The sequence below is a fragment of the Capricornis sumatraensis genome, chromosome 7 (assembly GCF_032405125.1).
Source record: "Capricornis sumatraensis isolate serow.1 chromosome 7, serow.2, whole genome shotgun sequence".
Taxonomy (NCBI): domain Eukaryota; kingdom Metazoa; phylum Chordata; class Mammalia; order Artiodactyla; family Bovidae; genus Capricornis; species Capricornis sumatraensis.
The window spans coordinates 28,840,212-28,866,971 of record NC_091075.1 but is presented as its reverse complement, the minus strand read 5'-3'; the positions used below and the strand labels follow the sequence as shown (position 1 = coordinate 28,866,971).

General features: G+C 33.5%; 1 protein-coding gene across 2 annotated transcripts in view; it reads left to right on the top strand.

Moving 5' to 3' along the window:
- The window catches only part of RAP1GDS1 (Rap1 GTPase-GDP dissociation stimulator 1), a 156,505-nt gene that overhangs the window by 96,889 nt on the left and 32,856 nt on the right, over positions 1-26,760 (top strand). For both annotated transcript variants that reach the window (XM_068974817.1, XM_068974816.1), the window contains exons 5-6: positions 8,635-8,781; positions 21,589-21,717. In XM_068974817.1, coding sequence (XP_068830918.1) covers positions 8,635-8,781; positions 21,589-21,717 — 276 coding nt within the window. The remainder of the gene's footprint in view (positions 1-8,634; positions 8,782-21,588; positions 21,718-26,760) is intronic.

Sequence of the window (26,760 nt, the reverse complement as noted above, 5' to 3'; positions counted from 1 at the left end):
GTTTTATAGTTGTAGAGGCTGTAACTTCAAAATCAAGGCGTCAAGCAGGACCATGCTCGCTTTTCACCTGCAGGTAGAGACTTTTTTTCCTTTTCTGCCTCTCTCTAGCTTCTGGTGGCATCTGGAGCTCCTTGGCTTGTGGCCCCGACTCCAGGCTCTGCTTCTGTCACCACACGCTGTTCACAAACGTCTTCTCCATTTGTGTTTCTGTGCCTTCTCACGGCATTCTCCTGTTCGCATCTCTCTCTTCTTATAAGAACATCAGCCATATTGGATTAAGGACCCACTGAAACATGATGTGACCTCATCTTAACTCTCTGCAGTGACCCTGTTTCTCAATAAGTTCTGAGGTACTGGGGGTTAGAACTTGAAAATACATTTTTGAAAGACAGGATTGACCCAGAAAGAGCAGAAATGATGTCTGTGTTTCAAAACCATGCTCTTTTATTAGTAGCATTATCTCAGATAAAGATATTAAACTAATGAATCCAAAAGACAGTCTAAGAATATACTCATGACTAAATCTGTGTGTCATAAATTTGTTTTTTATAGGAAGAAACTTGGTATTTGATTACTTTTCAATTCAGGTAAATTTAAAGATAGCAGCTGACTTTTTAATATCATATTTTAATGAAAATATTTACAAACTTTATCATATTTACTCCTTATTTGTAGCATTATTCATACAGAATTCTGGCAGACTTTAGAAATTCAATCTTTTTTTTTAACTCAGCTGTGAAATAGTTTGGAGATTTTGAGTAATACTTTTCATTTAGTCATCTAAGACATCTGACTTTCATAACACATGTGGCTGATATTCACTGAAAATGAATGGGCACTTTAAGGGCTCTTTGAAGCTTAAAATCTAGGATTCTAATCTCAGTTATAGTTTGTTATTGACTAAAAAAGGCTCAGAATAGTATTTGTGCCCCTGCATTTAAAGTTTTGTGTTGATTGTTTTAAAAGTTGAATTGTGTTGTTTGTTTTAAAATCCTTGTTCAGTATATATTATACATGTTCAGATTCTGTTGTAACAAAGTATTTGTTCATAGAGGCTTGAAGGTGGCAGAGTAGTAGAGTCTGAAGGAAAAAACATGGGAAACATGATTAAAATAAATGTTACTGTGATGTCATTGTCTTTTCCAAACCAATGCTAGTAAAGACTTGTGTTATAATTGACTTTAAGCATCTATTCTGAATCACCTCTGTTCACTAAGTAAAAGCACATCAAAAATTATGACTGTTATTTCTAGACAGTATAATTTTTCAGAGCTCAACTTTCTAGCTTAGTTTATGAAAAGGATTTGTGATTTATCTGCCATAAGCCTTTATAGTTTCTAGCGGTATTTATTTGGGAACATTAAAATAAATACCTAAATTACTAATATAATTATTAATAATTGGAAAGCTAGAATAGATAAATTTAGAACATTAAAAAAACATATACAGCATATACTAAGTACTTCCTGTTTGCACAACATGGACACAGTAGAAATAGAAGTAGAAATTGAAATGAATAAGAGAATGTCAAAGCTAAAAAGAAGTTTGAGCATCTTCTCCTCCTCTTCCCCTCCTTTCCAGATTAGGAAACTGACTTCAGTAGAGGGTAAGAAGCTTTCTTATGGGCAAAGTTAACAAAACCCTTAACTTAAATACCTTATCATAGTTATTTTTAAAGTCATTGCCTCAGTGATACTATAGGTTTTTAAATATTAAAAACTTCTGCCTTGCCTTATTGAAATAACATTTCAAATTTTAGGTAACAAAAATGCTCATTTTTACGCCAACAACCAGGAGTAGTCCCAAGAATTTCATCGTTAAACGTTCTTTGCATTCAGGTCCTCAGTTTATTACATGTCTACAACTTTATTTACTTGAAGAGGAAAGTGACTTTCTGTCGAAAATAAATCTTCTTTGCCCCTAATTAGCTATAGCTGAACTTTAATTACAGTATGAGATTCTGAAAGTGATTGGGAAAAGAAGCATATTATCCTCGGTCTAATAGTGCAGAAGGTGAAAGTGTGAGAAAGACTGTATCTGTTGTGTTCTCTTTTCTCTCTGTAAAAGTTAAGAAGCATGTTTTCTGTCAAGAATGCAGAAGTTGGAAAGGGAGAGACTTTCAAAAGTTGTGACTATTTGGATGGCTCATCATAGGTAATGTGACAGGTGTGTGAAAAGATGTGCAGCATAATTTTAAGGGCTTGTCATTGTTCATAAGGCCATCAGTTTTACAGAGTTAAAGAAAAGATTGTTAATTTGTTCATTGTTTGCTGTGATTCTGATATTGTTAGTCAAAGCATGTTTTCTTAGAGATTTGGAAATATCTCACTGTCAACATGGATCTCAATGAAGGGGTGTGTGTGTGTGACTCTCCATCAGTTTTGATATGGATGTGAAAATTGTGTTATCGTACCATGCCTCTTTAATCTCTTGTGAAATAGATTTTGTCTGTTTCTTCTATTTTGTCTATATGTGAAATAGATTTTGTCTGTTTCTTCTATTTTGTCTATATGTGAAATAGATTTTGTCTGTCGATGTAGATTGGTCTCAAGATTTCCCTGAAGGTCCAGTGGGTAAGACTGAGCTTTCAACACAGGAGAAGGAAAAGGCAACCCACTCCAGTATTCTTGCCTAGAAAATCCCATGGACAGAGGAGCCTGGTAGGCTACAGTCTATGGGGTCGCAAAGAGTCGGACACGACTGAGTGACTTCACTTTCACTTCAACACAGGGGGCACGAGTTTGATTTCTTTTCAGGAACTAAGATCCCACACACCATGGGGCAAGGCCAAAAAATAGAAAAAATAAAATAGTACCCCACCCCAAATGTAGATTGCTTTTAGTATTTGTTAAGTTCATGGATTCACTAAAAAGATTTTGGGTATCTTTTACTCAAGAATTTTTCATAAATAAACCTTTTGAAAAGATTCACAGTTAACACCAAAATAGTGCTGTTGTCTTGCTGAACTTTTAAATGGTAAAAGTATTCCAAAATATGTTTTTAATGTTTAATAAGGGAACATTGAATTAGAATTCAGTTTCCCAAGTTTTAGTTCAAAATGCTGATATTTAATCATTACAGTTTCTTTAAGCAAATTCTGAGTTGAAATATAAGAAAAATGAAACATCATTTATAATTTATCTTCTTAGCTAACTTATCATCCGAGAAGGCAATGGCACCCCACTCCAGTACCCTTGCCTGGAAAATCCCATGGACAGAGGAGCCTGGTGGGCTGCCATCTATGGGGTCACACAGAGTCAGACACGACTGAGTGACTTCACTTTCACTTTTCACTTTCATGCATTGGAGAGGGAAATGGCAACCCACCCAGTGTTCTTGCTTGGAGAATCCCAGGGACAGGGGAGCCTGGTGGGCTGCCATCCATGGGGTCGCACAGAGTCGGACATGACTGAAGCGACTTAGCAGCAGCAGCAACCCTAAAAAACCTTTGCTAGCTTTCTGCTCCATACCAGCTTTAATTATGGCAAATCTCTAGCACTTATGTGTGCGTGCGCAGCCTGTGCGCAGCCAGCATTAATTAACACTTGCAGGGCATTTGTGCAGGGTGTTTTTATAGAAGACAGAGTGAGGTAGTGCCCAAATCCATGACAGTACAGCGTGTAAAGTGAACCCTTTAGTAGCTGAAACTTCTTTGAAAATACAAAAGATAATTTATTCAGTAGTCTTTCCATAGCACACACTTTTCTCATGTTTGTCAATATTAATTTTTAACAAAATTTAGATGAAAGATTATAGGTATGACCCGCTCCTGTAGTTTATTTCTCACATGCAGTCATAATTTTCTGAATTGCTGCATCGTAATCGTCACCACAGTAACCACACCTTATGTCACAGAGGATTATTACTTCTGCTAGGAAATAAGTAGTTTGAGCAGATGGATGCCTAAGGAATGAAGATTCTGTTATTGTACAAATAATTAGAGGGTGGGAGGAAAACATATCAAATATATATGTAGGCATAATTTTAAAACATTTTTATAATTTGTACTTGATACTGAGAATTTTTGAAAAGAAATCTGAAAAAATGATGTTTAAACCACAAAAGTAGAATGTAGCATGGAAATCATACATTTAGATTATGAAACTAAATTCTTTTAAAAATTAATTTTAGATAAAATTTGCTATTGTAAATTATAGGCTTCTTTGACATCCAACACCATTCTGCTTCCCCATTCTTCCTCCTCAGTCCTTTCAAAGATATAAGCCTTCCAGTCTCTCTCAGGAAAACTGGTGATTATTGAAATGATTTTAAAAAGACAGTTTATTTGCTGATGTTATAGTCAGGCTTTCTATAAGCAAGAGTGTTAAAAAGTTCCAGAATTGTGCCTATCCAGTCATAATTAGTCCATAGGCTTGATAGTCAGCTTCTACCAGCTACTTGGCTCTCTTTTCATTTTCTTTCAAATTCTAATATCTGTGTATGCATCCATTTATATCTCTCTCCCTCCCTCAGCGTGAATTGTTTTTACCTATACATACATGCTATAAACTCTTGAACTAAGTTATCTGTCTTATTACATGTATGGAAAAGTCGGCTGTCAGCAAAGACCTGCTTTGTATATTCTGCAGTAGGTTCAACCTCACCCATCAGATTTAACAATCAAGTAGAATGTTGATCTAATATTAGGTTATTAATCAAGTTAACAATCCTGTTAACAGTCAAGTAGAATGCCAGTTGTAGTGAAGGAGTGAGGTGACAGGAACTCACACACTGATGGAGGGAATGTGTGCTGGCTTTGTAAGCCTGTTTGTCATTATCTTAACAAGTGGAAGATGTGCAGTCTATGAACCAACAATACCACCTGGGTATTATAAATAATAGCCCAAACCTAAAAACCTCCCAAATAATAATCAGCAAAGGAATAAATAAATAATTATGATGTGTTTATACAATGAATATTATACAGCAAAGAAGCATGTAACAGAATAGATGGATACCATAAACACTGTTCAGTGTAAGAAGGCACAAAAAGAAGGAATACAACATGGTTTCATTTAAGTAAAGCTCAGAACACAAGGAACACTAAACCATATTGTGGTTTAATCATTAAAAAAGAAGTAAATGATTTTCATTCCCATTTCTCTCCCTTTCCCTGCCTCCTCCCTCCCTCTCTTTCTCCCACTCTCCCATCCCCAGGGTGAATTGTAATTTACCAAAATGTAGCCTAAGGCCTCATTCATTCAGTACATATTGAGTGCCTACTATGTATGAGGCATTTGGGAAAGTGAAGTGAAAGTCACTCAGTCCTGTCCGACTCTGCAGCCCTATACAGTCCATGGAATTCTCCAGGCCAGAATACTGGAGTGGGTAGCCATTCCCTTCTCCAGGGGATCTTCCCAACCCAGGGATCGAACCCAGGTCTCCCACATTGCAATTGGATTCTTTACTGGCTGAGCCACAACATAGGAGCAAATCTGAAAGTAGGATATACTGAGCTTGTATTCAGTGGTTGTTTTCAGGTTCTTCCCTCAGCCTTAGTGCATAACTTGTACCTGATGGTGGAATACCAACTTGCTAACTTTTTTTTTCTCATTTGTGAGGCATAATAAACATGACATACAAATATCATTGCTTCCTGGTTTTGGCTGCTGAACTGAAGAGTAATATCAAGTGCAGTATTTCATTATCCCTACTTCATAAAGCCAGACTCTTATGTAGTGCTCTTACTTGTGCTGGAAACTACTCTCTGTGACAAGTCATCATTAAAGAATGTAGCAGGGCTTAAAGAGTTCATGGGCTGCACTTTCAAGTGGTCGGATACTTACATTTATGGAAAATAAAAATGTAAATTATATTTCTAGAAGTGACAACTCAGGGTGCTTCACAAATTAGAAGTCACTTATTGTCAGAGAGTTAAAAGTGAATCTACATTCAGGGATATGAAAGTTTAGGATAAGGAATCTTTTGAAAGTTATTTTCAAGTGAACAATAATAATACTCATTTTAATATGATAGCATAAAGCTATAGAGCTACCTTTACTGTGGAAAAACAGTTTGAATGGACTTGTGTAATGACATGTTCTAATATATATTTTAAATAATTTGTGAGATACCTTTAAAAACTCATTCACTGGTTTTGATAGAGTAAATGGACACAGCATTATTGTTTCTTTGCATCTTCAGATTCTTTATTTTAATAAAATTCTCTAACTCAGATATTTATATGTGCTTTTTGTCTTAAATTTGGTAATAATGTAATTTCTAAGGTAGAGATTTGAGTTTACACTCTGCAGCCCCAACTCTTGATAACACATAGCTATGTTGTAGACAGTGCAAACAGGGCAAGCTGGGAGGAAGGGAAAGAAGAAGGAAAGCAGAGGAAGGGAAGAAAAATACTATGGCCCTGAAACACAAGTAGGTAATTTGCCTTTTAATTGTAGTTATGTTCTTACTTATTGCATTATTGAATTTGATGAACAAATTTGTTGAATAAATTTGTATTAAAGGTTCTTGAATTTAATGCTTTGAATATTGAGTACCTGAATATTGAAAGGAAGCCAGCTTAGCTTTCTTTTTTTATATTATTTTATTTATTTTTTTTATTTAATTTTAAAATCTTTAATTCTTACATGCTAAGCACACACAGTTTATATTTTGAAAGCCTATACTTACTCAACAGTTAGAATCAAAAACTATTTGAACTTTGCAGTTTAGGGATGGGGGTATATGGTATATGTGGGCTTCCCAGGTGGCTCAGTGGTAGAGAATCCGCCTGCCAGTGAAGGAGATGTGGGTTCAGTGCTTCGGTCAGGATAATCCTCTGGAGAAGGAAATGGCAACCTGCTCTGGTATTCTTGCCTGGGAAATCCCATGGACAGAGTATCCTGGAGGGCTGCAGTCCATGCAGTTGCAAGAGTCGGACATTACTCAGTGACTAAACAGCAACAAATACTGTATGTGCATAATATTGAAGGTCTGAGCTAGATTTGTCATCCTGATGTTTAGTTTTTTCTGACATGATCTGCATACAAATTGCCCAGCAATTTAGATAATTTGCATTTATGTTACTGGAAAAGAAAACTCTAAATGAGATATGATCAAGATATCTAAATGAGATATGTGTTATAGTTGGCTGGCTCATGCGACTAGTTACTCTGGCACTGAAGAATTTTCTCTGCTCTTATTAGCTAATTAACATAGGGTCCTTTTCTGCATCTATATAACAGTACAGTGAAGCCAAGTGGGCATGGCACAAAACTTAAGTGACCACAACTATTTTGTTTTAGTACAGATTTCCTTAAAATTTTCAAACATTATGAAGCCCTGCTATGTAAGTTGTGTGTGTATTTCTGCCACAGGAAGTGATATGTATTGTTTCATTTTCTATTATGATTCAGCAACAGTTATAAAGATATGATCTTAGTTTCAGTTCTTTTATTAGATTTATTAGATTTCATTTACTAACTAATTTTGTAGCAGTAATTCTTTTATGAGGCATTTCTTCTACTGATCCTTTTGTATGCTTCTATAGCTGCACAATTCAGTGTGGCAAGCCACCATCCAGGTTTGACTCTTGAGCTATTGAAATGTGGCAGGTCTGAACAGACATGTAACTGTAGTGTAAAATATAAAATACACTTGGCTCGCAAAGATTTATTACTAAGACGAGAATGTAAAATATTTCACTAGCAATTTTATTGTGTATTGCAGTGATCATATTTTAGAGATTGTGGATTGAGTAAAACATATCGCTAAAACTAATTTTTCACTGTTTATGTTTTTAATATGGCTACTTGTAAATTTAAATTATATATTTGGTTCACATTTGTGGCTTTCATTTTTATTGTATGCACTGTTCTAGAGTCTATCATATTTTATATAAGGAAATCAGATTTAGAAAGACATATTCTTTTGTCTCTTTCTAATTCTGTGTTCAAGGTTTGCAAAAGTATTTTAAAGTGATATCTGTGTTCCGACAGTTAAATGATATCTCTTCTATGTGATGTAGATGTACACATAGCAGAAGGTATGTTTGACCATTTGACCATTGCTTGTAATGTTTAAGTGTATTGGTGTTTTCTTGAGTGGAGAGAATACGGAAAAATGAAATGCAAACTACTAAGAATTGAAAAAGGAAATATGCTTATGTACTATAGAAAATGCCAGTAAAAAGACCCTAGTACTAATCTTTAGGAATTACATATTGTAATCTAGAGTTATGCTGTACTGCAGATGGTTGTCTTTGATAGTAACTGACTTTGAAACCACTGAGAGAAAGATACATTTAGTGGTTTCCAAACTGAGGAAAAAATTCCAATAAAATTTTAGTTCCAGTTTTTTTCTTCTCACACAGAGTTGTCATTTGTGAAAGAGAAGGCAAAAAATTTCACATCAGTCATAAACTCTTAGGACACAGAGAAGTTCTTTAAATTCCTATATGATGCCAATGAGAATGATCTTTTTTCTCCTAAAAAGTGATTGCCTCTTTTCGCCATCCCACCCCCATTTCCATGTTTATTTGTTTTGTTTTGCTTTCTAAGAAGACATTTAATGCCCTACTTTGGTTTATTTTCTGCTTATTAAATAAGGAATAAGTCTGTTATGTTTTGTATTTGAAATTTTAAGGTACATTTCTTTTTTCTTTTATTTTTAATTTGACTCTTTGTTTTACAGATGAGGGCAGAAGTGCAGTTGACCAAGCAGGTGGTGCACAGATTGTAGTTGACCATTTAAGGTCACTGTGCAGTAAAACAGATCCCGCCAGTGAGAAGCTCTTGACTGTCTTTTGTGGCATGCTGATGAACTATAGCAATGAGAATGGTAAACAAAATTGAAACCTTGCTTTATCTGTGGGGGAGAAGTAAAAAATCATCATTACTGTAGTATACACTAAAAATACTTAGAAAAATTATGAACAAAGCATACATATTAATAAGTAGCATATAAAATTATTAACTAGCCAAAATTAAATTACAATGTTTCAAAAATACACAGTGGTCTAATTTACTAAATGGGACTAATTGTTGAAGGGTTGTCCATGTTAATCAGTACCAAAACCAAGAAACAAAATAATGGTATGGTTTGTGATTTCTTGTTATGAATATTTAAAAATATACAATGTTAAAATAGCCTTTTGTTTATTACTTTATCTTAATACCAGGAGCAATTTTGAAACACAAACACTGTCTATATAAATAAAATTATTTTCTCTAGATACTGAATTTACTTGTAACAGTAAAAAAAACTGTAAATGAAATCTGGCCTTAGAAAAATAAAGTTCAGAGCAATTGCAGATATTTAATTTTAGAAATTTAATAAGTACTTGTAAACAGAAGTTTCTTGTCTCTGTAAAACATTCTTAGAACCCAGCAACAAATGATATGTCAGTTTTCAGAGAGCCTATATGGTTGTTGATTAAACAAACATAAAAACAATGAAATGAAGTCTTCTTCACCATACTTTTAAATATCACAAAACAATCATCTGTCTTCTTCTATGAATTACTGCATGGATCAAACACTCAACTTCTGCTGTGTTCCTAGAATTAATACAAATAAGGTCTTTTTGTGACTTATTTCATCATGATATTTTAAGTTGAAGTCTCTTACAGAGATAAATTTACTTGTATACTGAACATGTAATAGTGTTCTTTCCCATGTTCTAGAAACATGGGGGTCTTTAGGTATATTTGTTATTTCTTCATGAGTCCAAGGAAATATTCTGAATAATTAAAAAAGAAAGGTAAACATTGATGACAAATGACTACTGACATTTGACCTTGGTGTTAGTGACAACAGCAGATGGTGGGGACTATAGCCCTTTTCCCGTTGAAAGGGGAGAGCTACTGCTCTTCTCTAGCCGTTGTTTCTGTTGGCGTTTGGCCAACTACTGCCAAATCTTTTCATTTGGTGGTAGGAGGAAGTTAAAAAACTAACTTTTTTGTAACGTCTCTTTTTAAATGTTGGATTACATTTGCTTCTTTAGCACTGTACAGGCTAAACAGAATGTGTCCTCAAGTCACATCCTTCCAAGAAACGCCGGTTTTTAAACTTCTGAATTAAAATTATCCATTATAATGATAATAAATAGTTCTTATTCATTAAATGACTTGCCTGTTACTTGAACTGATAACAGATGTAGTCTTCGTAGGGTCAGTTTCCTCTCTTTTTCTTACCTTCTCGTGGGTTTACTTTTGGAAAGAAAATGCCCTAAACATATTAATAGGCAAAGCAGAAACGCAGGATCTGGATAATCTGCAAAATGCATAGCCAGTTCCTACAGAATTGAAATTTGATCATAATACACAGGTATCTGAATTGCCTTAAGAAATCATTGGCCAGATATTCATGTCACTTCCTTTTCCTTCCGTTTCATTTAAGCTTGGATATCTGCAAAAGTGGGACAAGAGCTAAGTGGGAGAATGGTTTAGAAAGATATAAATGAAAGAAACTAATAAAGTTACTATGGCAGCTTTGGCTGTAAAAGAATTAGTCTTGTTATGCACCTAAACTTGCTGTTTATCCTTTGAGGAAGCTGTTCAAAAATCTCTACAAAAGCATGTCAAATAGCCAAAATGGTCTTCAAAAACATCATTCATTCTAATCTGAAGGACATTGTGATTCTCTATTAATTAGGATATATCACACTGAGTAGGAAAATTTCCTGAAAGGGCAATGTTAACAACACACAGAATGCATGGTCTAAATTTATGATATACTTCTTTTGTAAACATTGTTACCCACCCCTCCCCCAGGTGTGCAAGTATTCCCAAGAAATAACTTAGATATTTTGGAAAGCTATATTAATTTTTCTTAGAACATTTTTGGAGCAGTGATGTTTTTATTCCTTTCTTCTAAAAGCTGCAGTTTGAATGCACTTTTAAAAACTTATTAGGTAAAATAGAAATAAAGTTACCTTTAGTATTTTAAAAGAATACCAAATTTGTAACGATATTCTTTCCTTCACTTCCTTCTTCATTTGTCTAACATGGAAATCTTAGTTTGTGAAGCATTTCTTTTTCTTCATAATGCTCTTTAACTTAAATTATATCCTTTTTTGTTTGTATAATTATTAAGCATCTTTGTTGTATCCATTATTAATATTTTCTTAAAAATATGTTTAATACTTTCCAACTTAATTTTAGGTCTTGGCCAAGATCAGATCATTTGGTATTGATCCCGTCCACCTGGAGAGCGTTTTAAAACTCAGGAGACACTTTTTATTAGAACTGATAAATGAAATTCCTTTTTTTGTGTATTTGCTATTGAATTTCAGTACACAAGCCTCTGCTAGTTTCTGAGTAGAATAGTTGAGTGATAAATACCTCCTTGTTCCTCTAACAGAAAAATTAACTCTACCCTCAGGCCCAATAACTTGTCTCCTTAGTATTTAGGAGGTACTCTTCAGCTTCATAGTTAAAAGTTTTTAAATATGAAGATAAGAAAGTACTGACATGGTCACAGAGACTCACCAACATAGTTTCTCTAGTGAGAACATTTTCAAATTGTTAGTCTTAAAGGTGGCTTGACACCAGGCTGAGACTCAGGATATCCCGATTCCTGTCCTTTTAGTGGACAGCTCTGAGCATTTCAGATCTTGGAATACATTAAATAGAAAATCAAGTTTCCTAAACACATGCAGGAAAGATACATAATGAAAACACTCAGTAAAGTCATTTTTATACCCTTTGATAAAACTGTATAAAACTCAAGGTTCATGAGTTCTAAAACTTTAGAAACTGCTAAGACTTTTAAGCTAAAAACTAGATATATTCTTTTTTTTCCCCACTAGTGAAGCAATTAAAACATTTTATATTCAGACAATTAAGTGTAGACTATCTGAATAGAAAAAGTTATAATTATTTAGCTAGAAAAGTTGTATCAATTATATTGCTAAATGAAATTATATTTAAATAAAATAACATGAATAAAACTTCTCGTTTAGTGAAAATCATTTCAAATTTTTCCTTTTTGAAAAAGTCATACCTGTTTTTCACATGGCAAGAAAGCACTTCCGTTTTGTGGCCTTCCAAAATATTCTGAACATCTGACTGTTGTGGTTAGAGAAAATCGTGTTGACAATTTGACATTCAGTTTGAGGAAATGTGAACTGTATTTTCTTTATGTAGTTATAACTTTAAAGTTTTATTCTATAAACCAGAACTCAAACTTATTATTGTAGGTATTTTTAATTTCATTAGTTTCTTGGATTTCTTTTTTCTTAGCTTTGGTTACCCAGTGCCAAAACATTGCCCTGAAGATTGAAAATTTTGTTCACATATCCAACTGTTTTCAAATACAACACCATTTTGGTATATAGTAGGATTTTGGAAAATATTTATATAATAGATCGACTTTTCTGGGTGCTTTGTATTGTCTAAATTCTTTTAATCAGCAGAATCAGTGACGGGAAGAAAAATACGTTGCTGGTATGCATTTTCTTCATTAAATAAGTTAGGACCATTATAAACTCTTGCCTATCACGTTAGTTTATATTTGCTGTTTACATACATGGCAGCAGGAGAAAGTGGCATTGAAAACAAGCTGACAGTGACAGCACCAGATCCGTGGTTAATAATTCACCGCAGGTGATCCGCAGACCTAACAAATCTGCATATGTGTACTTGAAAGTTGACTGCAGCTTGAATAGCAAGAAAACAGTTATCTGAAGCAAAGCACCGGAATAACTTGACGCCTTACTGCGGAATCTGGATGGCCACCATTTTTATTATATTACAAGTAACCATGATAACCAACTTGGAAAACTCTGTAACTGAGAGTTTATGCTTTTCTTAGTACACTTATGCTACTAACATAAAATAAAGGGAAAAATCTGTGATAATTCTAAGAAAAATTATTAATGATGATAAGCATTAAAGCAAAGACTAGAAGTTACTTGTTTTATATAACCTATACCGTCAGAGAAAAAAGTAGAGGAAATAAACATGTCATCAGGAAAGGAAAAGTTAGTTTCCTTCTAAAGTGACTAATATGCCCAGTCTGTGGTAGGCTTCTTCATGTGACAACTACTGTCATATCTGTATAATACATATGTGTGTTTGTGTGTATGTATACGATTTTTACAAATAGAGCTGATTTTTCTGTGATATCTTAATAATTCCTTGTTACTTAAAGAGTTAATTTCTCTTTTCTGATTCCTGAAATCTCTCTAGCATACTCTTATGATAATGTATTTGCCACATGGACTTACAATAACTGAACTATATTTGGAGGGAGGCCATCTGTGTGATTTAAGAAGTGCATTTCGTGGAGTGTCAGAGCCTAAAAATTGGATTTAATTATTAAGCCCAGTACTTAAATTCACTTGTTTAAAATGGGCTTGTAAAGTATATCTTCTCTCCTCTAGTTTAAAGAGCACTTAGTATGTAGTTAGTAAATAGCTGCTACTTTCATTTCAACCAGCAGTTTCTCAATTCTAATAATACTCTGCATTTTTGTAATGAACTCAGACCGATTAACTTGGCTTACTTGATTTTTATTCTTACTTAAAATAGGAAGAATAGAAATTAATAAGGAATAATCCTGATTAAAAAAGTGCACTTTGGCCTGAGCCTCTTATTTATATTTTGGTATTACTTTATTACAGGTAAGAAAGAATGCTTCCTAGATGTTAGATGCTTAGAGAATGATTTGCTTTGCATGAATGAGGAACTAGTTTCAAAGTTTACTTACTGTGGATATAAGCTAATTAATAATTCCGCAAATTTTCTAAATACTAAAAACTTTCTGGCTAACTTAAAGGGGAAAAGACAAAACAGTGTATCTTTGCAGTTTATTGTCTTTTTTCTTAATTATATTAATTTTTCTATATATAGTTTTCATTTTACCTTCTGTTCTTTTTTTTCTCTTTTTAAAATGGCATGGGAGATGTACTTTTAAGTTCTATCTATTGAAACTCAATATGTCAAATTATTCTAGTACTCTAGTTGAAGCGCATGAAAGACATATTAGAATTCTTTATTTGCTAATTGCTGTTCTCTTTGTAAAAGTTTTGTAATTTTCATTGTTTGACCAACAGAGCTTTCTAATCATTCTGAAGCAGGTGACATTCATGAAGTTCTGCTACAAGTAATGTCATTTTAAACAAATTGTTTTATTGAAGGACAGAGCAGTTAACTGTTCTTGTTCTGCTGATTCTGGCTATTAAATTTGACCAATTAGAGTACTAGCTCTTCGTCATAATCCTCCTAAACTGCTACTCTAGTAATACTGTTATTTAATGGACAGACTCTGAATTTGGTTTTTAGAGGTGTGCCAAATGTACGTGTTAGTTTAATTCTGCATGAACAATTACTGCCAGTAATATTCGGTTTTGGCTATTATAGAATGAACTTCTGAATATAAGAATTCAAAATATATCACAAAAAATGAAGTGATTGCTCTAGTTTTGTTAACATAATGTTAAGATTGACATTATATTAAAGAAGTAATACTTTTTGCAGCATTTTTAGCTTCTAGATTGCTTTTATAATCAAGACAGTGCATTTAGCATTGTGATACTAAATAACCAATTTTAACTGAGGACAGTAGGGTAACAAAATATGTTGGGGGTTTCTCATTCTCTAACATAAAAACATGTGTAGAAGGTGACTAATAAGATGTTGTTGAATATTACTTTTGAGAATGTCCCCATAGTGAAAATTTAAGGTGGCACAGTTGGCTTTCTGATTTTAACTCATCCTCATAAAATGTAAAGAATTCTCAAATTGGACTTTCTCTTGAAAGATTCATGGCTGGAATGGAATTAGTTAACTAAAAAAAAACTCCTAACATTTATTTTTTGTTGTAAATTCTGAAGAGAATAGATGATAAAATCTCTGTTATTCTGCCCTGATTTAATTTTTACATTTATATAGCTTTCACCATCATTAGTTATTGCCACATTTTAATATTGCCATATAAATACACATTTACATATCAGCTGATAGAATTTCAGCATGTGATCCACATTAGGAGATATTTATATGAAATGTTTACCTGTATTTGAAAGTGCATATTTAGATAGTGAAGGTAAAACTGAAAGACCAGGCCTTGTTTTTATTGTTTATGTTGCATTAATTGAAATATGTTGGTACCAAACACATGACCATTGACTTTGCACAAATTTGTAGGCGCCAGAAATGACACTGACGTAAACATTCTTTGACAGAGCTGTGGCAAAAGTCAGAGATACATATATAATGGATTCTGGTCAGATATCAGCACATCTTTAATTTAGACCACTTGAAATAATTCATTCAGCAAGAAACTTAGAGCAGAAAAGTATCATATGTAAACTAACTTGTATGAAAATTAGTAACTATTTTCTAACTACAAATAAAATCTAGTTAACAGCAAACTGCCTATATTTTACTTATTGAAAAACAAATTTAATTGAAAAATGTTTACCGGAAAGAAGTCAGAAATCTTTGGCTTATGTAGATACTTCTTAACACAGTTTGTGTGTTGCAAATAACTTTTATGTAATTTTAAAGTGTAAAAACTTAATCATAATAATTCTCTAGGGTAACTACTATTATTTGTTTTGTTGTTAAAACCAAAGCATTCGTTTGTAAAACAATTTTTATGTTTTTAAACACACATGATTGTAAGATATATGTGTTGTCTGTAAATTAGCCTCACAACTCAATTGGCTGTACAAAATTTTTGCTTAAATTTATACTTAACTGTAGATGTGGCCTTTCAGCCATGCCATATGAGAGCCAAGACTGAATGTTTTTCTCTCAATTAAGAGCTGCTTAAGCAATAGCTGACTGTAGTCCTCTTCTAAAAAACAAACAACTTTAACCTTTAAAAAGACCAGTTTATGCCTGAGATGAAAGCATAGAATTTTCTTAATCGGGGTAGATGTATCTGTAGGAATCTTCTTTGTAACAATTCATTATAACAATAGGTGATCTGTAGTATGTAATTTAACCTGAAGTGAACCTAGGAAAAAAATTATCTACTAGATTAAGAAAGACATAATCATTCTAGATGTCATTGGATTGAGAACAGTAAATGAACAGGCCTCTTAAGAATAATAAGATATTTTCCTTTCTCTTGTGATTTGCTTTGAGGTTTTCCATTGTTCTTGTTTTTATGTTATACTCACTCATGTAATTTTGTCATTTATCTCTAGAACTTTTACAGAAGGGAAATTTTGCTCTGTAGAGATTCTTTTAGTTTCAGAACTTAGAAACTTTTTCACTTTTTATTGTTAACTTTCAGAAAGTATGAAATGTGTAAGTGTATTATTTTTAAACCTCTAGTACTCTAAAACACTAATGAATCTTGATTCTTTTTTTTTTCCTTGAAAATTGCTGATTATCATTGAGATATGTAACCTGGGGCTTAAATTATAGAGGTAATCTGTATGTAAACATAACATGAAATGCATGTTTTGAGTAAACAGAAATTTCAAAATAATTGATTTGAAGTTAATTTTAAGCAATTGTAAATATTCTTGGTTTTATTCGCTCAGCATTAGACTTAGAATAAAAATTCTTCCCTTTCCTGATCAATCAACAAAAAGATATTAGGTATTAAGTTTAACTGAAGTCAGGAAATCTTTACTTGTATTTGCACATGTGTATGTATAAAGTTTTTAACCACGGACCATCCTCTTGGTTGCTGTATTTAAGTCAGTTTACTTTTCAAGATGATGATAAAGCTACAACTTGCTTCAGCGCACAAATTATACTACACTGTTACCTCGTATCTAATTTTTACTTTTTATATATATTTTTGGAAATATAGATGTGCCATTAGTAAAGGGCAATTTTTTTGGTCTTTATTATACCCAAATGATTTTTATCCAACTCATCAGGATTTATATTTGCTTGTTTTTATTGTTTCCTCTATATATAATTAGACTATAGATGTGGTTTTTGTGCAAGCTTTTAAGTGTATACTCTTTATACAATGAATACTAAACACCAAATCTGCATACTAATGTAGAGACTGTGTATTTTGAATTGTCTGTGTGTGTTACTTTGACACAGTTTCATCATTATGTCCTATTAATCAGCTTAAAAATTTTATGACATTGTAAGGAACTTTTCTTGGGAATAAGATAAACATGTGTTATCTTCTTTTAAAACCTATACTTTTTAGTAATTGATCCACATAACTTCAGTTGAGTTACTAGAATTCTTGGCATACTTTTCTGGACCTATAATCTATACCAATGTTTGAAACATTAAACTGAAAACTCAGGGGGAAAAAGGTTCTTCAACTTGAGATCTTCTCTCCAGATCTCCATTCTTTGGAGTTTCCATGTGTGTGACCTGAAGAACTTGGAACCATTGAAATTCAAATGTAGGTAGGTAAGTGTTCACACCAGCGCATGCGTTGATTGCCTTATATCTCTTTGTATACACATCTGTATTGCACCCCCTCAGTGCCTTTCTTCTCTTCCTCCCATAGGTCATGCAGGGCCTGTGTCATCTTGATATTATGTAATTTTGTAATTCTGTACTTTGGCCAGTATTTGTCTGTGATGTGTGTCAGGAGCAATTTTTAAAAGTCTTCAGACGTTTATGACATTGTCCTGTCTAAAGACTGTCTTTCACACATACGTGTCTGCTATGTATGGGCCTGAGTTGCATTCTTGTGAACTGTCTTTGTTGAGCTCTGACATTGTTTTGGAGTTGCTGGTATTCATTGAAGAATGCGATAAGTCTCGGTTTTGAATTGTGTCTCTTACCCTCTCAAGTGTCTCTAGAGAATGTGAACTGGTTCTGAGGATGTCTTCCAGTTAGTCTTTAATTTATAAGTCATATCCCTGGTACCATTCACAACAGCATGAGTGTCAGCCATGTCCTTTGAAGTCTATTTACAGCTTTCTTTGGGCAATAAGAGAAAAGTGATTCTACTTAACCATTTGCTTCCAGCAATAAGAACTAATACTAATTTATTCCACACAAACTATAGCTTTACTTAACCCTTAAAAGAACTATGTATTGATAACATAGTAAGTTGTAACTGAAATAGGGAAACAGATCTAATCATGGACTATTCTCCTAGACTTAAGTAGAGTATCTACTCATATAAGCAAAATGAGGTGTTCCAGTGCTTAATTAATGTTATCTCACTCAAAATGTCTAAGCACCAGTATCTAGGATTCCTACCGTGCTTTTAATTTTAATGTTTTTCTTCTGTCACATCTGCCAAGCATATCATTGAATTTTAGAACTCTTTTCTATATTTTTTTCCCCAATCCCTATAAAAATTAGGTAATCCATTGGCAGTGGTTCTTAAACTTTTGATCTCAGGGCTCTTTTAGACACTTAAAAATTGCCAAAGATCTCAAAGAATTTTTGTTTATATGTATGGGTTATATCTATCAATATTATGTTGGAAATTAAAATGAAGGCATTTTAAAAATTATTTAGTATTGCATTTTCAAATAATAAAAACCCATTACAGGTCAACGTAAATAGCATCTTTTTATGAAAAAATAAGTTAAATTTCTTTAACTGCTGAAAAGAATAGCATTTATTTTACTGTGAGTGTGTGATGTTAAGAATACAGTGACTACTAATACGTTTTGGTGCCATTGACTGGGTTCATACTAAAGCCCCAGCAGTTTTACTCACTACTGTTTTTGTGCCATCAGTGGCAATGTCAGCACAATGAAAAAGGCAAATCAAATCTTGGGTGTTTTTATGAAAGTAATTTTGACCTGGTGATCCTCTGAAAGTGTTTTGGGGACTCCACTTTAAGAACCGTGTTCTAGGATGCCTGCCTATCTTGAGATGAAAATTTGTATCAGCCTGTTAAAGATATTTCTCTCTTCTGGGCCTCCATTAACAAAGGAGAATGACTTGCCTGCAATTGGCATGAACAGATTTTAGAATTATTTGAGTGTAATTTTTGTTTTAGTTACCTTCATAGAAATGGATATAAAAGAAGGGCACCCAAGTGGTCTAAAATGAGGCCTGTCCATTGGATGACTATATATTTTTTCTCTTTACTTGTGTGTGGTATGTGTGTTGTATGTGAATACACAGTTAAATGGCTCCTGGGTAGCTTGAACACATTTTCATGAAGCAATGTGATTTTCATGAATTATGGCAATTTATACCATATGCCATTGGACTATGCTACTTTTCCTGCTTATCTACCACAATTTCAAATATTGCTGCTTCAATTTGTATGCCACAGATTGTATGAAACTCTGTAATGTTTCTTTTATCTTTTGGCCCTCTTATCCCTGGAACCAAAATCCATAATGTTGTAAAAGTGGTCAAAGAAAGTGGTAGAGATGCCAAGTTCAGAAAACATGAAGAGCATTATTTAAGTGGCATTCTCCTGCTAGCTCCTAGCTCCTTCCTATATTTTGTTATTCCTCTAATGTCCCTGGACTGTTGGATTTTCACAGTTTGTACCAACAGTACTGAGGGGGTGTGTGATGCTTACATATATGCAGACATATAGTAGAGTTTGACTCACTCAATGCATGCGCTAGTGCTCACGCTTACGTACCTGAGATTTAATGATTCAACAGCTCTGCAGTATTTGAAGAGGTAGTCAAAACGAATAAATAAAGTTAAAAATATTGCTAAAGAACAAGGATCTGCAGAGGTGATCCAATATTAAGGCACTCTATCAACTGGTAAGTAACCAAAATAATTTCTAACTTGGAAAGCTTCTTGGTGCATGATCTTTATAGATACTATAACCAAGATACAAATACTCTGCCAATATAACATAAAGGTATATACTATAATACGTGTAATACTATAGGTATAATAGGCTATTTGCCTGTAAGATAATGTAAGTGTTGTGAGTCATTCATTAATTACTGAATTGTATAGTTAAAAAAATAATTAGCATCAGAAGCATAAAAATGAATCATTTAATTGAATACATTCTTTTACATATATGTCATTTTAGAACAGACTTCATAATTGCACTGCAAAATTTGAAATTGTTTTAGACTATTTGAACTCTCAGTGTAAACTTCATTTGTCTCAGGATTTGTTTTCTATTCTTATTTTGGTCATAAGCCTCTTTCTAGTATAGATGACCCACCCCTCCCAACTGAGCCAGATAATATCCATAATTACCATCAGTTTTCAGGGCTGACAAGCCTCTTGTTAGCTATCTCTTCATATTTGACTCTAAAAGCAGGAAAAATTAACTACACAGACCTCTAGGCAAGTAATCAATTGGCATGTGAGACAGCTCAACCTTACCTTTATGTTCTTTCTGATAATCACCCAACCATCTCCTTATCTATAGGTTAAGAACTATGTTGTTGTTATGGTTTAGCCATTAAGTCATGTCTGACTCTTTGGAACTCAGAGTCAGTTGGTCTGTAGCCCTCAAGGCTCCCCTGCCAATGGGACTCCCATGCTGGAGTGGGCTGCCATTTCCTTCTCCAGGGGATCTTCCCAATCCAGGGATCCAGCCCGCATCTCCTGCATTGGCAGGCAGATTCTTTACCACTGAGCCACCAGGGAAGCCTAAGAACTCTGAAGAGTGGTAAAGAGATTAGTACACAATCTCCATCAAGGGATGCATGCTATGAGGAAAATGTGTTTTGTAAGAAACAGATTTTTTCTTCAGATAAAAAAAATATATAACTTAAAAAAACTTGGAGAAAATTCTTAACTTGAAAATGGCATATAATTTTTAAAAGGAAAAGATTTTGAAAGCTTTCCTCTGTCTTTAGATGAACCAGTTACTAGTAGTGATAGTGTTTGCATAGGCATATGAGTGTCTTTCTTCTTAGTGTCTTTCTGCTTATTCTTAGAGGTAGTACTTTTGATTTTCACTTTGGTTTATTTACCTTCAACTCTGTTACAGGTATTCTATTATCATTGTTCATGAAGAGCCGTTGTGAAAATGCGAGGCATATTAAGTACTTTAAAATCAATTAGTTTCTTAGAAAATGAAGGCAAGCAATGATAACAAAGCCATATTGACCTCTTTACCTCTCAAGCCAAATCTTCCTTTCTTTCCTAAGATGATTGTCACTATTATTAAATAAAACTTTGAAAAGAGAAATATTTTAAGTAACCGGATTCTTTTGTTGTTAAAACTTTCCTTCCTAACAGTCATCAAAGAACACTCTGCTGCAAATAAATAATAATTTGAGTGTGTTATATATTTTTCATTCTTTATTATGAAGCAAGTGTTTTTAAGGGGTTCTAAGACTTTTATCTTCTTAGTCTTATTTAAGTTGCTTTTTTTCTTATGCTTCTCATATACTCTGTGACTTCCTGTAATGCAAGTGTTACTTTGTCTAACCTTTTAACTTAAAAACCAATGGTAATGTTTAATTGTTTATGCATTTTAAAACCTACTCAGTAAAAGTATAAGACCATTTAAAAAACACTGGTGATGTGCCATATTACTTGAATTATTGTCATTTCTAAATTTCTTTGAAAATTTCATTGAAAAGTTTCAAAATTCAATTCCTTTGAACTAATGTCTTAAACATTTTCAAGACTTATGAGTGGATTTAACCTTGTTTTACCATAATTAAAATAGTATGAAATAGTATTGTGTTTGCAGTAGGCAGTATAAGAGGTGTTTTCTTCTTACTAGTGTCCATTTAATACGTAAACACTTTTTTTGTGTTTTGTTTTCTTGTTTGTTTGTTGTTGTCTTTTAACAGATTCCCTTCAAGCTCAGCTTATCAACATGGGTGTTATTCCTACCTTAGTTAAATTACTGGGCATCCACTGCCAAAATGCAGCTCTTACAGAAATGTGTCTTGTTGCCTTTGGCAATTTAGCAGAACTTGGTAAGTCCTAGACATGAACCAAAATATAATTATTCATAGCTGATTAATATACTTATAATACATTTTTCTTTAGATGTTAACCTGGAAATTCATTTAGATTCTTTCAGTTTATTTTTTTGAAGCGTCATAGATAACATTGTTTCAGTGCTAAAGTGTAGATCCAATTACATCTTAGGAATATATTGTTTATAATTGGAGCTAAGAAATTTTTGTGTTTTTTCTCACTAAAGATATAGCTTAAAGATAAAACAGAAAATAAATGAATGCAGTCTAGTTTAGGATTGGGGGCAGAAAAGGAATGTGCAGCCCTTTTTAAGTCTTTTGATTCCTAGTGTATGTGCACACAAGATTATTCTATATTCACAATTATAGGATGAATCCAGTTTTAAAGTTTACATGCTTATAGACATTATAAACAGACTGAGATTTTCCCCCTTTTTGTTTGGCTTCACAATCTTTTATAAATAAACTTGTCTGACTAAAATATTAGTATTTTGGGAGGTGGGTAGAAATGTTGGAATGAAAATCTGTACTTTTGCTCCCTTTTGGAAACCAACTAAAACTAAAGAGTTTTTTTTGTTTGTATGTTTTTGTTTTTTTTTATGCAAAACCATCAAGGAAAGGGGAGGGAAAACAAACAAAAGGGATAATAGAAAAACTTTTTAGAACCCGGAAAGAAAAGAAGCAGTAACTCACTTAGCAAAACTTTGAAATTTGAATCCTGAATTGGAAAGCCAAGAACTAACCAGTTTGTTCTTTGGTATCTTCAAAAGGCTCAGGATTTAGTGGCATCAAGAGTTTCTTCTGTCCCTTCCCGCTCTGGTAACCGACCTTCCCATCTCAGCAGAAGACTGTTTACTCTGTAGAGAGAGACTCAAAGTAGAGGGTATGAACTTAAAGATACTTATGTTGGAGTTCTTCTACACAGAGCCTTCAGATCTACAGGGAATCTTACAAGGCCACTCATAGATCCTAATCAATTTTTAAATCCCAGTTCTTGATGAGTAGCAGACAACTAGAAAAGTGAGGACCGCCTCTAACATGGGAAATAATGAAATAAAAAAAGTAAGTTGGAGGAAGTAGAAACTATCCAGGGTGGGGGAAAACTCTAATATGCTCAAGTAGGAAAATACTGTAAGCAGGAAACTATGACAGGACGCTATCTTCAAAGAAAAAGGAACAGAGCAAGAAAGCTAAAACAGCTGAAATGAAAGACAATAAACTGTATAGAGAAATATTTACAGAAGTAAAGCAAAAAGCAAGGGTATGGAAAATAGAGAATCAGTCCAAGAGTTTTAGAAAGAGATAAATAGGAAAAAATTGCTGAATAAACCCAAGTGTCACAGAACTAAAGTAAATATTTCTCCAGATTAGAAGAATCTTATCAAATGACAGCCTCCTGGATGAAATTAGGTCCCCAGACCACAGCACATCAATGTGAAATTTTAGAATAATGGGGACAAAGGGAACATTTTATAGAATTCCAGAGAGAGAGGAAGGAAGAAAGTTACATAGAAAAGATTGTGAATCAGTAGACATCAAATGTATCAAAACAACACTGGTAACCAAGAAAATGGAATGTTGTTGCCTTCAAAAATTTGAGTAAAAATTATTTCTAGTATAGAATTCTATATGCAAATCATCAAGTCAAGTGTGATGTAACAATAGGGACAGTGTTAAACATGAATGTCTCAGAAAAGTGGTATCCTTTATATCTTTCCTGGAAGCCTCTGGAAGATGTGTTTCAATGAAACAAGGCATATAAATAATAAGACTACATAGGAATCAGGAGACAAGAGATTCAACAGGAAAATAGAAGTTTCTAGTAGTATGGTGACATGGCAGCCCCAAATTTCCTGTTTTCAAAGAGTAACCAGTCCAGATTGGAGAAACTCTTATTACACGAGATGAAATTAATTGAGCACCTAAAGAGAACGTGCTTATTAAGAAAAAAATCAGACAACTGATGGAGAGTTTGGAGTTGAATTAATAAGTACATTGAAAGCTAAGTAAATGAGAAAAAAAGTAATTCCAAGGAAATAGAAGTAACCCCAGGCCAAATGAAAGAGTAAATTATTGAAACACTAATTATTTCAAACCAAAACTACAGTATAATTACATTGTAAAGATGTAGGTTATTGTGGAGACAGGAAAAGGAGAAAGCTAGTGCTTCATCTTTCATAGTGAAAGGTCAATCAAAAATACCTAAAACTAAAAAAGCAAAAATTGTCAATATAAAGTGTTATTTAAAGATCTGGAGGTAAATACCAGTGAATTAGCTAAAAGAGCTTTATGTGCTTGTTTTTGAAGAAGAAATGGCAAAGGGAGACTGGATTCTGCTGGTAAAATAAGTATTAGAACTAACTCTTTAAATTAATATATAATTTTGTTAAAAAATAAATGCTTAAGGGGGGGACTTCCCTGGCAGTCCAATAGTTAAGACTTCACCTTCTGATGCAGAGGGTGTGGGCTCAGTTCCTGGCTGGGAAGCTGAGACCCCACATGCCTCACAGCCAGAAAAACAAAACATAAAAAACAGGAGCAGTACTGTAACAAATTCCATAAAGACTTTTTAAAAAATGGTCCACATTAAAAAAAAAAAACAAACACCCAACTTTAAAAATAAACCCTTAGGAAAAAATCCTTCTTGCTCAAAGTCTGTTAAGGATCTGTGGCATTTAAATCAAATATAATGTCCAAATCACAGATCATGCTATCTTTTCTCTGTATCCACCTACAGGATATGATCAGGTTTTCTTCATGAATTCCTATATTAATTATTGTGCATTGTTCCCTTGTGCTGGCAAATGGACTGAATTACTTAACAGCGGTGATTTGGTTTCAGTTTAATAAGTGGAAGAATAAACTATGGATTGGAAAAAAGTGCTACAACTTTTTAAAAAAGAGTTAAGAGTACATAACTAGATAAATGATGTCTATTTCATCTATGATTTTATGTTTCGTTTATTTGAAGAATTGTGTGAAACAGAAGAGCAATCACGAATGTTGAGGAGTTAAATCATTCCTGTTTAAATCAAACTAACTTTTTAGGGTAAGGTGTGATGTTTGTAAAATTTGATTTCTGAGGGTTTAGGTAGCTTATTAGAAAAGACACTCCACCCTTGCTCTTTTTTTGTAGCTCTAAGGAATCTTACTTAGAAGTCTTGGAGTGGATTCTCATCATTTTGGCATAGATCTGGTACATGTGCCAAAAGCAGGGTAACAGTAGAGTAAATCAAAACTGTTTTAAGCAATATAAATATTTATTTCTCCATTTTCTTTTAAAGTTGAATTTGTAATATTTTTTATTTGATATTGGCGGAGATTTATCAGAAACTAGAGAATAGAATGTATCTCTTGCATTTGTTTACTTGTTTTTTCAAACATTCAAAATCAACAAATTTCTTTTGAACACTTGCTCTGTACTAGGCACCATACTGTATACTGTGTTTGTGGTAGGCATGCTCTCAAGCAGCTTATATTTTAGTAGGTGATGTGGAAACTGATTTCTAAGATGAACTTATAAATAAGCATATAATTGTAAGTTACATTAATTGCTAGTATGAGGACATAATTGAATGAGGTAAGCAAGGAATTTAAATTACAGATGTGCATTCTAGGTGGGAGGAACATTTCAGACAGTTAAAATTTCTAAATATTTATCTTCTTCAAACAGTGTACTTTACCTTTCTCAGAAAGCTGCTGGTGGATGCCTCCACGGAAACTAAAAAACTGAATGTAAATGAACATAGATAATAGGGTATCTAATACAGGAAGGAGAAGAAAATATCCATCAAGATCATGGAAAAGAAATTCCAGAATGTCAGTGTGTTCAGCAAACATGAAGAGCAGGCAGTCTCAACTAGATTGGTCAATTCTCTGAGAGAAACTTTTAGATAAATTGATAGGATATCTGACGCAGCAAAATAACTGAGAATCAGAAAGGAAACAGAATGGATTCTGGTTGTATCTTGGTGGTAGATTGATAGATTTTGGTTACAAGTGAGCAGTGAGCCCCAGGTTTCTGCCTGTGTGGAAGGTGGGTAGGTGGCATGTTTATTCTAAATTAAGGAAGTCTGGAGAAAGAACAGAGATATCAGAATATCAGAAGTCTACCTTAGGCATGGTGTTTGGATGCTAGAAAGATGTTCAAATGGTGATGTCAAATGGCCATTTAAATAGCCTGGAGTTAAGAAGAGGGCTAGAGATATGATTGTATAAGCATCAACATATAGGTGGTATTTTTATGGTATGGAAAAAAATTAGATTGCCTAGGGTGAGAGTAAGGATCAAGGTAAGAAAGCCGAAGATGAAGTCTTAAGGAACTAGAATTTACACAGGTCTGATGGAAAGGAGGAGCACGCAAAGGAGACTGCAGATTGTAGAGGTGGGCCAAAACTGGTTTGAGGTGGGTTTAGGTATGCATGTGAGTTGAGGAAGTAGAGACAGTGTATGTAGACAGTGCTGTCAAGAAACTTGTTTGAAATTCAACAGACTGGATGGTAGCTTCATGAAAGTGGAGTAAAGGGAAGGTATTTGGTTTTAATATTGCTTTTTTTGTGAGAAATATTAAAGATATTTAAATGCTGAGGATGAGGGTCTAGAGTGAAAGGTCAGAGGTGGTGAAGAGACAAGAAAGAAGGCATGTCAGGGACAGTGTGAAAGTATGCCGCTCGAATGGTATAAAGACAAGTCACCTTTAGTTCAGCCATGTGAAATCCAATCTGTTATGAGTAATTTTTCTTCTTTGGCTAAAAGCCTTGAAACTATGAATTTATAACAGTAATTTTACCATTGCTATGGTTACCTATATGTTATTCTAGCAAACATTTTTTTTATAGCCTTGAATATAATTGGGTCAGAACATCTTAAAGCTTTAGACATTTTTCCTCTACAGAGGCATTAAAAAAAAAAAAAAAGGACTGATTCTGTATTTGAAGAATGTTTGCATTTATCAGTAATGATACAAAATGACCAAGTATTGAAAGTAATAAAAAAATTTTTTTGTGCTTAATTTTGTTTTTTTACTTTAAATTTTCCTCT